The sequence below is a fragment of the Homalodisca vitripennis genome, chromosome 2, assembly GCF_021130785.1.
Source record: "Homalodisca vitripennis isolate AUS2020 chromosome 2, UT_GWSS_2.1, whole genome shotgun sequence".
NCBI classification, from domain to species: domain Eukaryota; kingdom Metazoa; phylum Arthropoda; class Insecta; order Hemiptera; family Cicadellidae; genus Homalodisca; species Homalodisca vitripennis.
In genome coordinates this window covers 235,362,962-235,380,436 of record NC_060208.1, presented here as the reverse complement: position 1 = coordinate 235,380,436, position 17,475 = coordinate 235,362,962, and the positions used below count along the sequence as shown (strand labels likewise).

The following is a 17,475-nucleotide window of genomic DNA, read 5'->3' as shown; positions in this document are numbered from 1 at the left end:
CACTGGATGATTCAAAAATTTATATGATGATTTTCCTATACTGCATGTTCAACTAATTTAGATTTTTCAATGTTTTCTTTTTTATAATTATAAATATGTTCTTTTAGCCTAATTTCAACAGGTCTTGATGTTTGGCCGATATACGTCTTGTTGCAACCACAGTCAATTTTATATATCACATTCTTGGTTTCCTATTGTTTGTTTTTTGGTTTTAATTTTGTTAGGTAGCTTCTTATATTATTTTGTGACAAATTTTATAGTGCGGATGTTAAATTTATCTTATGAATTTTTTCTGATGTTCCTTTTAAATAAGGAATAGTTACGGCAGTGAGATAATTAGGATTGTCTTTTTTATTAATTTGCTTGCAACTTTTGTTTTTAGCCTTAGCTTGTTAAATAATTGACGGAGGGTAGTTGTTTTTAATCAAAATTTTATTTTTTGCTAGTTTTTGGTCTTTACAATTACTTTTAAATTTTATTTTATCATATGTTTTTTCTATTACAATATCTAACTGATGATGCCTTAACCGCTTTTTAAATAAATTAAATGTGAAAGTATGAAAAATGTCTTTTCCATTAAAAACCTACTCACTTCCATCAAGAATAGAAAGCAGAAAAAGGCTAGAAATAGTAGTGTATTTAGAGTTTTAAAGTACAGCAGACTAGATTTGACTCGTATACTGCTGCTTTAAACTGTGTAAACTACTTTTACTACAGCATACTGCTTGGAGCTTATCAGCATAATTTTTAAGGAAATTATTAAACTAGAATGAGTCAGTCCTCTAATTGCATAAGTTTGCTTCCGCATGATATTAAACACAGATCTATTGTAATAAATTATATTTGAAGGCAATGTAGCTTAAAGAACACACCTTCCCTTTTTCTTAGAGATATTAAAATACGTATTTCAAACTTTAAATGTTCTATAAAGTATTTAGAGACGTTTAAGTAGATTATTAAATTATTATTAAGTTTTTTATTATTTATATAAATATTTATATTTTTTATGTTATATTATTAAGTTTAAAAATGCCACCATTTTTAATACGGTCAACTAAGGTTTTCTTATGGAACACTATATTTGATTAATATATTCGATAATAAAGATGATATGACCTTTCGTAATAAACGTCGTTTAAATAGGGATACCTTAAAATATTCTAAACTGCAAGTATAATATCTTCAGTTTTGAAATTTCCTCTTGTTTGTGAGATATTTAAAAATGCGCATTAAAAATGTAGAGTTTTTTTAGAAACACAACCATGTAGAGCTAGATATTTTAAAAGTAACTAAAAGGCTTTAATTGATGAATGCGTCATTTCCTATTCAAACATTTTGAACGAACGGAAACATTCCTTTTTGAATAAATCTCCTTTCCACATATGTGCTTTTTTACATTTATAAAATATCTTAAAAGCAAGGGAAAGATTTAAGGTTTGCAGTTTTTAATATTAAAACGGTTCTTACAATGGTATTTAGAATATTTAAAAACGTATTTTTGTCAATGTTAAACTCTATAGGTAATCTCAACACTTTTACCTCTGATACCTACGTTATTAAGGACTGTGCCAAGACTGAAAAGGTTTTAACTTACTCTTCATGTTGAAAATAATAATAAAATACGTGGTCGTTTTGTTATAAAGGTAAAAATAATATTTTAAATGTCCCTTAAAACCTCAAGGAAAGGTTCCCCATTTAAGGTTTGCGGTCAGATTAAAAGATATACCCTGTAGTTGCTAAAACATGTTTAAAATCACGACTAGATTAAAGTACAAAAAGCAGTTTGGGACATTGTGAGTACGTTGATAAAGTTGCTAAAGTAACATTAACCACTTATAATTTTATTACACAAATTAAAAGTAACAATAAAAGGGAAATATTTGTTAGTCGGGCTTGTATATGTAAACAAAATATATTGTTCGAACAGACGATTCACAATATACAAAATGGATTCAGGGAATAACAAAAGCACTTGGAGAGAAACAATCTAAGATAAAACAAACAAAACGCTTGTGAGAAAGTAGAAATCCGGCCGACAGTTGTCGAACTACGTGCCAGCCACAGTCTTGAGATGACGCTTACAACTCCGCCTGCTCCTTGGTTTTGTGGATGTGAGTGAGTATGTTATAAATTCTGTAGCTAATCTTCTCTGGATTCAATAACACTGGCCTACATTAAAAACCATACAAACAAAAAGCTTTATTTTAAACTTTTGCTTTCATTTATGGTTTGTCAATGGTTCTTTGTTTATAGACTGTTATTGACGATAGTATCCTTGTCAATGTTATTTTTTCAGCATTAAAATATTCCTACAAAGCTGTGTTCTTCTATGCCATTATTTATTATTCCAGTAGTGATTTATATGTAATGCATGTATGTATGTATATATTATATATATATATATATATATATATATATATATATATATATATACTCAATAGGGATATCAAAGTCATAACATGAAAAAAATAAATTTTTCTGTTCACAAGTTTAACGTTGAAAGTTATTGGCTGAGTGTTAACACACTGGCTGAAAATAATGTTGTTTGTCTGCAAGAACAACTTAACCTATATTAAAACATTGCGTAAAAATATAGGCAACATCGAGTTTAACAATGGAGTACGTCCCACCATGGAATTTGGCTGATCGTTAACGAAGCATAACTTTCCGCTCGATATTTATAGAACGAATAGACCTACAATTTTGCATGCTACTTCAGCGAGCCTCCTATTGTGTACTAGTTTGTAATATAAAGTAATTTTAGCTTTTTACTAAAAAGAATAAGCACACATTAGATGTCTCATGCTTGCTGGTCACCTTGTGTAAGAGGTCACATGATATCTATCGGCTATCCACCGAGCTCGCGGTGGTTCCATCAGGCGTCATAATGAGATACGGTGTCTGTGACTAATTTATCTTATTCCAGTTAGAGTATGGTATAGGATTAAATGTGAGAAAGCTAAAGAAAGTTGAATGGTCTGTAAGAGAGGTGAAATTTAGGTGGAAAATTTTGAGTTCTTATGTTGATTAATTATTACGTGAAGTGATAATAATCAAGTAACCCATAAAGATAAGCATATAATGAGCCTGGTTTTGTTCTGCCAAGCCAAATTACCTCATCGTCAGCTCATAAGTTGGTCGGAATTTATTTAGAACCAAGCGCAACGTTCTTGATCATGGTTGCTCAAGGTACCCATTTGCCATTTTTTCTAATTGAAATAAAAGGACTAGGAAAGCTGAGAGATGAGGAGTAAGGTGAGAGTGTTCTGATATTATCCTCTCTTCTCTTATCACTATCTCGCAATAATTTCTCTATGATTTAAAAAAGTATCAGAATATTAGATATACAAGTAATATATGATTATTAAGGACCCGAGAGAGCCTTCTCGAAATCATGTGATTGTCTGTCCGTCAGTCAGTTCGTCCTCATATGAGTGTCTGTCCGTCAGTCCTCATATGAGTGTCTGTCCGTCAGTCCTCATATGAGTGCCTGTCCGTCAGTCCTCATATGATGTCTGTCCGTCAGTCCTCATATGATGTCTGTCCGTCAGTCCTCATATGAGTGCCTGTCCGTCAGTCCTCATATGATGTATGTCCGTCAGTCCTCATATGATGTTTGTCCGTCAGTCCTCAAATGAATATCTGTCCTTCAGTCCTCATATGAGTGTCTGTCCGTCAGTCCTCATATGAGTGTCTGTCCGCCAGTCCTCATATGAATGTCTGTCCGTCAGTCCTCATATGAGTGTCTGTCCGTCAGTCCGTGCAATAACGCTTGTTAGGAATGTTCAAGAAATTTGAATCTTAGCAAACAGGTTCCTATAGGCCAAAGGGAGAATTCTATTGACTTTAGTGTTAGGCTGGGAGGTTTAAAACGTAGTAAAAATAAAATTTGGATTATGGATGGCACTAAGAATAAAGCAAAATAAACAATAATACCTAAATGTGATCATATGACACTTTATAATACGTATGATGGAGTTTCTTTGGTAAATTGGTTCGTAAGTCAATACATTAATAATGCAGCAAAGTACAAGCACAATTGTTAGCATGCCACTTAACTACAGGATGGGTGAGAGTAAGGAAACACCATAGTAATGGATATACCCAGTAAACCCCATCAGTTTATTCTCGTAGGGTGGAACGCGTCTTGACTACTCTATCAAAACATTCCTCCTTTTCATAAAATCCCCCAGTTTGTGAGGAATATTTGGAATGTATATCTACATAATTACACTTTTTGGGATTTTAGTGAAAGAAAATGAACTGTAAAGTTTAGAGGTCTTCGTAGATTTTAGTTTTAACTCTAGGTAAAAATGGTAGCAGATTAAAATTAAACTGTTCTTGTCGAAAAACATTTTTAAACTGTAAAGGTTTGTAGAGATATAAATATTTCTTCATATTCATGGATCAGTATGTTATTTTAAACAGTGTTAAATAAGTTTAAGATATCAACTCTCGATAATAACACAATCTCATGAACCGAAAAAGCTTTGTATGTTCAGTTGATGCACCGGAAACTGGATATCACCTACTGTGTTTCCTGCCGCCCGTGATTTTTTATCATGTTTAATATTCGTGTGTGATAGGCCTACCGAATGTTGTGTTTCTCGTGTTATTTATTTATTCGATGTGTTTGTACTCTTTTCGTGAATTCTAAAGTATGAAGACTCCAGATGGATAGTCCTAACTTTTAATATTTATTGACACCGGCAGCAGAAGATGAAAAGTTTCGATTTTATCTTATTAAAAGGCGAAACTACGACTACAGTTTGAACTGTGTGACGAAGGTACGTAGTAATTATTTTTAGAAACAATCTTTCTCAGGCAAAGATTTCTTTGTGTTTATATTAAACAGAGATGCTAACTTGCACAACTATTGGGTTTGGTCTGATGACAAATGACATTGAGCTATTGAATGAATACGCAATATCCTAAACAATTATAGGGCTGGCTGTATTGAGGGTAGTCAATTTATCGATCTCTCCTTTATTGAATAGAACTCACCGAACTTTCCACAACAATGCTGCAATAGCAGACTATACCAGTTGTCCAATTCGATCAATCTGGTTTCAGCAAGAAGTAGTATCTCCACATTACGGTCCACATTTGTTACGGGTTACATTTGTTTATACAGGACTTCACATTAGCTAGATAGGTAGAAGAGAGCCAATTATAGAAGGTCACCAGATTTATCAAAGCTAGATTGCGGTGCGTATGGTTATATGAAATACAACAAGTATGAATGAATGAAAAACTACAGTTTAAAAATGAATTAAGATATAAAACTGTACCATAATTTAGAGTTCCAAGGGAATTAATCCTACCTACCATTACAGTACTTTACTGCCTAGCACATTACCAGATCGTCTACCAGTAATATAAGCATTTGCAATACAATATTAAATCCAGTGATGAGTCTTTACTTTAGTAACATACAAGCAAGTACGTTGCGTCATCTCTGGTTGATTTTGACGTTTTGTGGAATGCCGAACTAGTAAAATGTTATGCTTCATTCACTTCCGGGATACGCAAAATGGAGGTTTCAGTACTTACAAGCAGGCCGACTCTCAGAAGAAGAAGAATATATCAATAATTAAAATGAGTTTTCATACATTTAATTAAATAAATAAAAAATAAAAATACATTTTAATTAGTTGTATTTCACTTGTTAGTTTGAACTACTACTCTTAAATAACTTTCAACAAAGCTGCTGCAAATGTTTTCATACTTATTTAGAGGAAGAATGAATTAGAAATTCTACTTTTAAAATGTAAGAGTTTCTTTAAAAACTGTAGAAATTTTAAAAGATGGTTAAGAATTTTTAAAAGTTGGGACCAACAACGTTTACACAAACGTTCAAACGGCATTGGCTCAGTAGTGTGGAACATCTTGACTAACGGTTGTTATTGCGTAGAACAAAAAAAGTTATGCGAATAATTGTTATTCGGAATTTACAGCCGAATCCAGGCGCCACTCTTTATTACGGTGGTACACACAGTTTGGTAGCATTGCAGTCAACTGTAACACAGATTTATGAGAACTGTAACACATGTTATGTGGAACATTGCAGTGTTGCACAGTCGGTTTATGAACTGTGCTGTATTGCTTCTATTAAATGAAGTGTCAGTTGCAGTTTATTACCTTATGGCTAGTGGGTTATGTGCGCAATAGAGGCAAAGATACATTGATGACACATTATACTGCATATCAATATTCTGCCGGGAAACAACTAATTAGATAAAGACAGATTAACCTTTTACTGATGATCGTGTTATAATATTACTTTTCGTTGAGGCTTGGTAAAGAACAAAATGAAAATTGAATAAATGCTGGAAATCACATTAGTTTCCATCTTGAATACTGTACAGAACAGTAAAATGTAATACTTTATTATTTGTTTTACTTAATATGATATATTATTCCATTTTTACCAATTGAAGAAATTTTTTATATTGTTTCTAGAAGATGATATTCCACAAATATCGTTCTCATACTGTTATGAAAACTTTGCTTACAGGCAATCAAAAAACTGAAGAATATAACAATGTTTTAAGTTGAGTAAAATTTTTAATTTTGTACAAAATTTAAAAACAAATTTTTCTTTCTATAAATTAGAACAGATTCTGATTCTATTTGTTAGATTTGAGAAATAATTTATAATTTAAGGTATTAAACAACATCAAACATGTTAATTTAGAATCTTTAATTCAAACATAAGTATATGGTTTCATAACGTAAATACATATTGTTTATATTTAGTGAATTAATGGTTTTTTTAGTAAGTTACACTAACGAAAAGATATAATACCAAAAAATTAACGAATGTTATATTTAAAGTATCATTAAGTTTACATCACAATAATTCTTTAAAATTATATTTAAACTAATCAATTTATAGGAACCATAATCCAAAATATAGTGATAAAATCAAAGTTTAGTAATTTGTCTCATATAATGCTCTCAATTACATTTATCCGAACAAATTCACTTTTTGGAAATTATTTTCATAAAATCTATAACCTTAAATTCAGTTTTACGATTTGTGCGATTTTCTAAGTCCATAACAAAAGGAAAAAAAATTCCTCAAAGTAATAATTTTAGCAGTAAGATATAGCTTGAAATTTTAGTTTGTGAAGCACGTTTTCTAATTTGATTGCTAATTTACTCGGCGGTCTCAACAGACAGTCCAGACTTCCGTGGACTTTGTTGATTGAGTCGGGACTATACAGGTGGATTGCACAATGCACGTGTACCAACTGCGCTCGTTTACTTTCGTCTGGAATATTTAATTACAAATGTTTTCTCATCTTTAACGAGATTATTGAAAATCAAATAATTACTCGTAATCACTTAGTTTCTTATTGGGTTATTTTTTTGATTAACTGGTAGTAAATAAAATTATATGTTTTATGCATGACTATTGCAATGTAGTACGACAACAGTGTAACTGAAGTATGTATTCGGTATTGAGTAATATTATGTCTCTACTATATCAAGACTACCAGTGGTTTAAAGTATTCGCGAACAACAAGGCCTGTGATAAAAACCAAAATGAAGTAAATATCAACCTATACACAGGATGTCTGGCATAATTTATGTACTAATTTACTTTTTTTATTGCATTTTTTCCTTAACACGGTTTAAATTACAGTTTTGAAAAATGGCGGTCGTTTAAAAACTGACAGTTTTGTAACTATGGATTTTTATAAAGGAAAACATAAACAAACTGAGCGAATTATAACTTATGGACGAAGAATTGAGTTTACTTCAACTCATTTAATCATTTATGAAAGTTTTCACCTTGATATTTCAAAAATCCAGTAAAAATCATCTAAGCCTAAATATGAGCATTATAAAGTGGTAATTGTACTTAAAATTATATTATATATATACGTAAAATCTATATTTACGCTGTTCTGAGAAAAAAACTAAATTATATTCTTTGTTGGCTAAGAACTGAACGACAATAATATTTTAATAAAATGGCTCCACATTATAATTATTTAAGTTTTTGCAGCTATTGTGATAATTATTATGTACATGATAAAAGGTGATGGAGTTACTACTTTGGTAATCTTAATTTTTAGATGACAGCGCAGTTACAAAATTAGATTGATTAAAAGAGATTTGTTTTAAACCTTTAATTTTATCAATTAACATTTATTAAATTTAGATTTTGAAAGAATATTTCTGTTGTGCAGGAAAGACCATATCTTGTCAGATTAATGGCAAAGGTTATAGGTAGTAGTAGGGTTAAAATATCTAAAAATTGTATTAATAGATTTGTTAACTGAGTATTCCACACCTCTATATCTTATCAACCCTCCCACAGGCAAATTTCACTCGATCGATAGACACAACTAAAATGTAGTTAATATCGAATTAACCCACTAATGTGAGGGAAACATACCTTGTAGATGAATCATATGAATTAACCCACTAATATGAGGGAAACATACTTTGTAGATGAATCATATGAATGATTCGACGTTATTCGATATTTCAGCTGCGAGAAATTTACTTTTACAACTTTTGAATATCTTTAGGTTATACTAATCTTTGTTTTGTTTAATATTCAACTCCACTCGTATCAACCATATTCTTCATTTCTACGTAATAATGACTTACACGTATTGAAATTACTAATATTCTTTAAAATGTGCAATGCTTGAGATAGACCGCCCTTTAATTAAAAATCAGATGATTAGGCAAGTAATTTCTAATAGCCATGATCATTAAAAAAAATTCTAACTTCAGGTCACCATTATTGCCCCCAATTTTCTTTAAAGAACTCTAATGTAATATTAATGATCAAAATATAACATATAAAACCTAAAATATACTGCGTATATTCTTCAAGAGTGTTAATCAACAAGTTACATTTGAATAATTTGAAAAATATTCTAAATACTTAGTGATGTGTCGGATATTTCCGTTATTCTCACATAAATAGACTTCAAGAGGTGCTAGGAAGTGAAAATTGAGGTCATGGCTATGATTTGTGTTTATTTGGTTTTATATAATAGATGTCCACGAGGACTTCCTAGATCGTAAGAAGGTACGTAATACACTCCTCGCTACAACCTGCAATAACAGGATAGGCCGGGTTTGGCCGATGAGAGGGTTAAAAAATATATTATTTGTGAAAAAAGTATAACTTATACGTATCCTTTCCCTGTAGTACTAATATTTGAGGTGCAAACAATTAACTAGAAAGGAAATTACAAGTGTTAGGGACAGAATTTAATTTTACTCGCATGTAAAGACTGAAAATCAGAGAGAAGCTTTGAGATGGACACTAATTATATTTCACAGGAATGCGAAACTCGTCGCGAACAGAATGTTTAACGTTTATGAAATACCTTTTATAATCTCTACTCTAGTCTGAAATTAACTCTTAAATGTTATTCACATTTAATATTGCTTGTAAAATTAGTTCCTTCCATTCGTTATTAGTAGTACTCGTAAAATCGTTAAGCAATATTACAACTTCAAATATGGGTCAAACTTGAATGTTTATTTGTGTATTCACTTCTAGTTAAATTCTAGTTATATAATAAATTAATACATTCATAAATAATAGTTTGTCGAATTAATTTAAAAACCGTTATGAAACGTTACAAAATAATAAAACAAAATTAAAGTTATTGCTTAGTTTATTCTTCTGAGAAGGTTGCAAAATGACTGAACTGTTATTTCCTTAACAGAAACCGAGTGTATTGTAAATTTCATATTTTGAAGGGGATGGAAGATGTATAAATTTAATTGCTTTATCACAATTTATTATATAAGGAAGGAACACAACATCATGTATCACGGGACAGGCTTCGCTGAAAATACATGAAAATTTCAAGTCTGCTGCTCTTTTAATTCTTGAGATATCCTGCAGACAGACACACTGACAGACAATCGTACAGAAAATACATTTTTACATCCCTGGCAGGCAAAAGGGAAATTGAGCTAGCGTACTAATAATAGACTTCAACGACAGATATGGATCTTATGGCGGATTTCTTGCACAATCATAGATCTAATTCTTTTCTAGGTATTTTGCGGATATTTACGTTGCATGTGTTATTACGAAACATGATAAAAACCCGTTCATGTGATTCTTTGAACGGATAAGGATAGTAGGATTTTGCAAATTTGCCATCGTTATATGTTACAACACGTGCGACAACGTTTCGAGGATTGAAATATATTTGTTTTGTAAATTTTGTAACATATAACGATGGCCATGTTATATGTTACAACACGTGCGACAACGTTTCGAGGATTGAAATATATTTGTTTTGTAAATTTTGTAACATATAACGATGGCCATGTTATATGTTACAACACGTGCGACAACGTTTCGAGGATTGAAATATATTTGTTTTGTAAATTTTGTAACATATAACGATGGCCATGTTATATGTTACAACACGTGCGACAACGTTTCGAGGATTGAAATATATTTGTTTTGTAAATTTTGTAACATATAACGATGGCCATGTTATATGTTACAACACGTGCGACAACGTTTCGAGGATTGAAATATATTTGTGTTGTAAATTTTGTAACATATAACGATGGCCATGTTATATGTTACAACACGTGCGACAACGTTTCGAGGATTGAAATATATTTGTGTTGTAAATTTTGTAACATATAACGATGGCCATGTTATATGTTACAACACGTGCGACAACGTTTCGAGGATTGAAATATATTTGTGTTGTAAATTTTGTAACATATAACGATGGCCATGTTATATGTTACAACACGTGCGACAACGTTTCGAGGATTGAAATATATTTGTGTTGTAAATTTTGTAACATATAACGATGGCCATGTTATATGTTACAACACGTGCGACAACGTTTCGAGGATTGAAATATATTTGTGTTGTAAATTTTGTAACATATAACGATGGCCATGTTATTGTATACAGTGTATTTACAAATTAATTTATTCATTGATTTTCATTGTTGCCATCATGTTACCCATAAGACCAATGTAAAAAAGTTTTCCAACGTTCAGCCAAATGGCACGGAGTGCCATGCATCGTCATTGAACTCAATGTTGCGTACATAGCAAAGAAGCATAAAATAAAATAGCAAGTCTGTAGGTAGATCGTTTCATACAATTATACAATTAATACAATTTTTACAGTCTCTCGTTTGATAGCCTTTACTAAGGATTAGCCAATCATCCTAATAATATTATATATGCGAAAGTTTCTTATTTTGCTGGTTTTCCTTTCACGCGTAAACTATTCGACCGATTGCACTGAAATTTTACATGGATATTTTAGGGTTCCTGGGATGAATATAGGCCTATTATTATTTCAAAAATCCCTCCGGGCTACGCGCCACTGGTCCGTAAAGCAGCAAAACATCCCATCTTGTTCTCTAAAGTTGTGTAATATGAATTGAAAGAATCTGTGTTAAGTGTAAACTACTTCTCTATATAAAAACTGAATGATGACAGCACGAGTATATGTTTAGTTAATTTAAACAATATTTTCGATTTGTTTACACATATAGAGTGAAAGCATAATAAAAGTAACAACACTTTTTATTTATAAATCATGTCAACAAGGGCAACCAATTGATTAATTTGGATTTTAATTAATGAACTAAATTGTGAATGTGTACCTGTAAGATATTGAATTTGGTTGCCTTAGGCATTGTGGGACTCATTCACAGTAACTGAGTGACCGAATCGGAGGGACTGGGCATTAGCTTGATTTACTAATTAGTTTCATTCAACAAACCATTCGCTCCGTGACCGCAATTTAGTCCAGTGAGTCCGTTATTATAGTAAATGAAATCACAAAGCAATACACGAGACACTAAATTCAATTTCTTAGAGAAAGTTATCGAGGGGACATCGCATCCACTTCTCACAGATGATACTGGTTAGTTTTATACATACTGAAATAATTTATTCCTACATGGACCGAGGAAATAGTATGATAATGTGAACACATAATATGAATAATGGTATGATAATTGGAACCATGAACATTTAGAATGTATATATCAAATAAATGTATATGATAAACATCGATAATGATTGATTGTAGTGTGTGTGTGTGTGTGTGTGTGTGTGTGTGTGTGGTGTGTGTGTGTGTGTGTGTGTGTGTGTGTGTGTGTGTGTGTGTGTGTGTGTGTGTGTGTGTGTGTGTGTGTGTGTGTGTGTGTGTGTGTGTGTGTGTGTGTGTGTGTGTGTGTGTGTGTGTGTGTGTGTGTGTGTGTGTGTGTGTGTGTTGTGTGTGTGTGTGTGTGTGTGTGTGTGTGTGTGTGTGTGTGTGTGTGTGTGTGTGTGTGTGTGTGTGTGTGTGTGTGTGTGTGTGTGTGATGACAAATTCCATTTATTAAAGAACTCAGGACTCTATTGTATTACATCACAAGTCTTTAAACTCAGAAAGCTATACATTTACACTATAACTTCCTTTACAATTATCTAAAATAGGTTGTGATCCTGAAATCGTAAGACCTATTCAAAAAAAAAAATACGCAATGTTGCGAAGAAATTGTGGGCGATGACGCGGGTATGTGCTAGTGAGGTTATAAAATTTAGACGTTGCAGACTGACTACTCACTTGGTCAGCGTTAAGCTCATTGATCTGGGCGTCGTGGTCGTCGGTGCTGACGAGGGCGGCGTCAGCGGCGCGCCTCCTCAGCGAGCACCGCGACGCCGCCACACACCACTCCCACACACGCCTCACGCCGCTGCTGTCACCAGCGTCTCCTCCGGAACTCTGCAAACATCAAACAGATATCTAGAGAGAGGTCTGACACCATGGGCCTTACAAAAAAAACACACACACACACACACACCACTCCCCCACACACGCCTCACGCCGCTGCTGTCACCAGCGTCTCCTCCGGAACTCTGCAAACATCACACAGATATCTAGAGAGGGGTCTGACACCGTGGGCCATGCATATTGAGGTACTGATTGTTATAAACTTCCAGTTGCTAAAATGTCAGACATTTGAGTCATGCAAATACAATTTCTATAGTCTTTAGGCACTACTGTGGATTACTCTAATCCTTATGTAAAAGGAACATCAGAAAAAATTCGTAAGATAAATTCTAAATTTAACATCCGTACTGTCACTAAATAATCTAAGAAGTTACGTAAACAAATTAAAAAAAAACCAAACAACAGGAGACGAAGAATGTAATATATACAATTGACTGTGTATGCAAAAAGACTTATATTAGACAAACATCAAGGCCTGTCTGTGGAAACGAGGCTAAATGAACATATTTACAATTATAAAAAAGAAAACATTGAAAAATCTAAATTAGTTGAACATGGTATAAAGGAACAATCACCATATAAATTTTGAATCATCAAGTTTAGTTTTTAAATAATCTTACCGAACTACGAAACAAAAGTGCATGTATGACGGTTTTGAATAATAAATGTATTTTCAAACCTTCCGTAAATTTCAGTGACTTTTGATTACTATTAATACAAATTATGAATTGCAAACCATGTTTTTCTATATAATACTTTTATAATTTATTAGTTTTTGGTCTTTACAATTAGTTTTAAAATTTATTCGAACTATTTTATCATATGTTTTTTCTATTTTATACATTTATGTTTTTCTTTAAACAATAACTGATGATGCCTTAACCGGCGAAAGCGCTTTAAAAATAAATAAAAATGTTGGAAGAAATAAAAATGTCTTTTATATTAAAAGTACTGTGCAGATAAGTCTGAATTGAATTAGAAGTACTACTACGATTATGGATTTCCAACTTTTGCTGCACTAAATACATTCTTCAAAGAGATGATCACTAGTATTAGACAGTTATTTCATAGAAGTGACTCACTTTTATGTGACAAAATGTTATTCAAGTTGTACGGAATTCGCTGTAAAGAAGTTCTCGTTACAGGACGATGCACAATCAAAAGCTTTCCGGACCGCTTTGCTTTTGACAGTTTGGAGGTCCAAATCGATTCCATCGCTCCAACAGTCTACTAAAAGGCTGTCATTTTATTTTATTGCACCTATGTATTATATTTTTATTGGGATTAAAGACAGATTGAAGAATGATAATCTAGTTTAATGACATTCGAAAATAATTATCACTATTATTAATATTAATAATAAATAAAAATGTTACTTGTCGCTTATATTATAATGTTTATATCGATTTATCAGTCTATGTGTGGCTTTAATAGTGTTAAAAATTAAAATTTATAATGTGAGTTGTATTAACAAACTAATTATGATACACTATATTAACACGTCTTTTCCAGTATATTTAAAATGATAAAAGTTATGAAGTGAATAAACTAACATTTTTGATAAACAAGAGTATTTAAGGAAGATAATTATAATAAATTTAGATTAATCAGAGAATGATTATTGGAGAATATAAGAGATGGGTTACAAAACACGTAAGATCTATTGCCTGATCAAGAAGAAAATGTCCAATCAAAGGGAAGATTGTGTTTCAGAAAATCCGATATCTCAAGTATATTAAGATTGTCTTAACGTAAAAATACAACTTCGTGATCCAATCATTGTCGCTCTTGGAATAGAATCATGCAACAGATGACACCTCCACTGGCTGCTCTTACTGTAGAAAAAGTATATTTGATGACGACGAAACGATAAGACCGAACCTTTGTTACCGATATTCTCTTGTCTTTTCCAAGAGTTGCGATGGATCGAAAATAAACTCCCATTATGGGTACGTTAAAAGGAGTAGCCTTAAAATGAATTTAAGCGCAATGTTTTTCGTCAAGGGATCAAATTAAATTACTAATGAACACGGTTGGTAGTCATTGCATCCATCTTAGTGGAATACAGCAACGTGTTACAGTACTACCGTAACGAATACAAAAAATAGACAGTCAGGAAGCACGTGTCATGCAGACATGCATGCTGCCAATGAATAAGGATTGCAATTTTGCTACATATGACATATGGAGGAAAAAATGTTTTGGAGTGGAGTGTAAGTCAGCTATTAAGTTAAACATGCTTACGACAAGCTTAGCTCCTCGATAATTTTCTTTCAGTAAACATGTTGTTACACAAAAGAGGTGCTAACACATTTTTATGCCTCAATATTTCCAAAAACATAAGCTGTACAAATAACTGCTATTGTGGTAGGTTAATGGTAAGGGAGACAATAAGAGCTGTCATGCCTCCTTCAAGCAGATAAAATGCAAGTGTCACTTAGTTCTCCGTCAATAAATAATTTAATGTAAAACTATAAAAAACACATGCGTCAAATCTACAATTAAAAATACATTGTTCAAATATGAATACGAAGTGGGCAGTACAGTTTTCGCAATCTTCCTAATCATTAGGCAGAAGATTTTAATCCACCAGCACCGACACAAAAATGCTGGCCAACTAATTATTTATACTTGTTATTCCTAATTATAAAGTAGTTCACATCCATAAAAGACCATTTTCGGGGCCAAGTATACAACTGACTAGTAGCGATGATGAGGGATGATTCACAAACCAGGGTTCCAGGTAACTAGACTCAAATTATTTCTACACCTAATTTTATAAATGTATCCAGCTCCATTCACTGATTGTATTGTTTGTTCCAGTAATTTAAATGAAAAGGATGTAAACGAATAATACCAAGTCTCATTCCCATCCACGTACTGGACAGGAGCGAGTTGGACGTCGGGTGTGACATGATGCTTCTGACATGGGACTGAACAAACAAAGTTAGTTTAGGTTTAACCGCTACTAAAAATGCTTCTAATGTTCATAAAAAATTTTTGGTAACCAAACAGCAAATTTTAATGCAAATATTCTACGCGAAATAATTCAATAAATTTATATAAACTCTCTATATATATTTTTAAACGCCATTCTGGTATTTTACAGAATTATTTCACATATCTACAAATATTTTAAAATTTGATTAAATATTTTATGTATTAATGATGGACCATGTTATTTTGGGGGTGGCTGTTAAATGGTGTGGATAATTTTGGTTGCTTTGGTTTTTAATTCACTATTTCCATTTCCCATTATTTTTTATAAAATTTAGTGTACATATATTTTAAATTGGTAGAAAAAAAAAATATTGCATTTATTTTACAATCTACGCAATATTTTAGCGGTTTCTTTAAATTTGACATAACTCATAATTGCAAGATTAAAATAACTTAAAAAAATAAAAATTGAGTATTTGTATTACAACTGTAACGGCAGCTGCTTGTCAGAAGTTGGAGGGAACCAGAAACCAAATTGTAACATTAATATGAACCCATGTTTTCAAATTGTGGAAAAAACAGAATATATGGTGAGATGTAGCTTTTATTTAATACTTTTTGTATTTTTCATTTTTTAAACACGATGAGTATTTCCATTAACTTATGTTACTGTATTTCTGTTATCCAAAGCAATTAGAACTGTATGTATCACAGGATTATGTTAATGTGATATAGAGAACCTTTATTGTAAAATACACATTACAATGTTCTGAATTCATTCTCATCATTACGATCTATCAGTACACTGGAAAGCCATTTTAAAGGAGCCATTTGAATTATTGCACTATTCTGATCAGCTCTGCATCTAATAGTTGCGTTTGAATTTTAGTTAAAAAAAATAGGATGGCATTTTAAAGCTCAGCTCTTTATCTTCCATCCCATTCCTTGAACCAGATTTTGAATTTATAAGAAGCATACGAAAAATGTAACTCGTCAGGTATTTTAATATGCAAACTTTCAAGTTTAAACTACAAACGTGTATTAGAAACCAAAATATATGCGTGGAGATGCAAAGTGGGACGACCCTCAGCATCCCTTGAATAATGGACGAACGTGAGAGCCATCAACATTTCATGGAAATCCCACCCATCAAATGTGCCATCAAGGTTTTGTGTGTGTTGATGGTAGCGAAATCTGCTTGAATATTTAAAACTAATCCTGCTCATTCATCACGTAATAGTTAATGGTTAATTGAAGGAGCTTATGTCAATGTGACTGTCAGATCAGCGTTTTTGTGTGTGTTGATGGTAGCGAAATCTGCTTGAATATTTAAAACTAATCCTGTTCATTCATCACGTAATAGTTAATGGTTAATTGAAGGAGCTTATGTCAATGTGACTGTCAGATCAGCGTTTTTGTGTGTGTTGATGGTAGCGAAATCTGCTTGAATATTTAAAACTAATCCTGTTCATTCATCACGTAATAGTTAATGGTTAATTGAAGGAGCTTATGTCAATGTGACTGTCAGATCAGCGTTTTTGTGTGTGTTGATGGTAGCGAAATCTGCTTGAATATTTAAAACTAATCCTGCTCATTCATCACGTAATAGTTAATGGTTAATTGAAGGAGCTTATGTCAATGTGACTGTCAGATCAGCGTTTTTGTGTGTGTTGATGGTAGCGAAATCTGCTTGAATATTTAAAACTAATCCTGTTCATTCATCACGTAATAGTTAATGGTTAATTGAAGGAGCTTATGTCAATGTGACTGTCAGATCA

At 32.2% G+C, this 17,475-nt stretch overlaps 1 protein-coding gene across 1 annotated transcript in view; it reads right to left on the bottom strand.

Annotated features, from left to right (window-relative positions):
* The window catches only part of LOC124355514 (high affinity cAMP-specific and IBMX-insensitive 3',5'-cyclic phosphodiesterase 8), a 586,103-nt gene that overhangs the window by 138,099 nt on the left and 430,529 nt on the right, over positions 1-17,475 (bottom strand). The window contains exon 6 of the mRNA XM_046806676.1: positions 12,590-12,748. Within this exon, the coding sequence (XP_046662632.1) occupies positions 12,590-12,748 (159 nt within the window). The remainder of the gene's footprint in view (positions 1-12,589; positions 12,749-17,475) is intronic.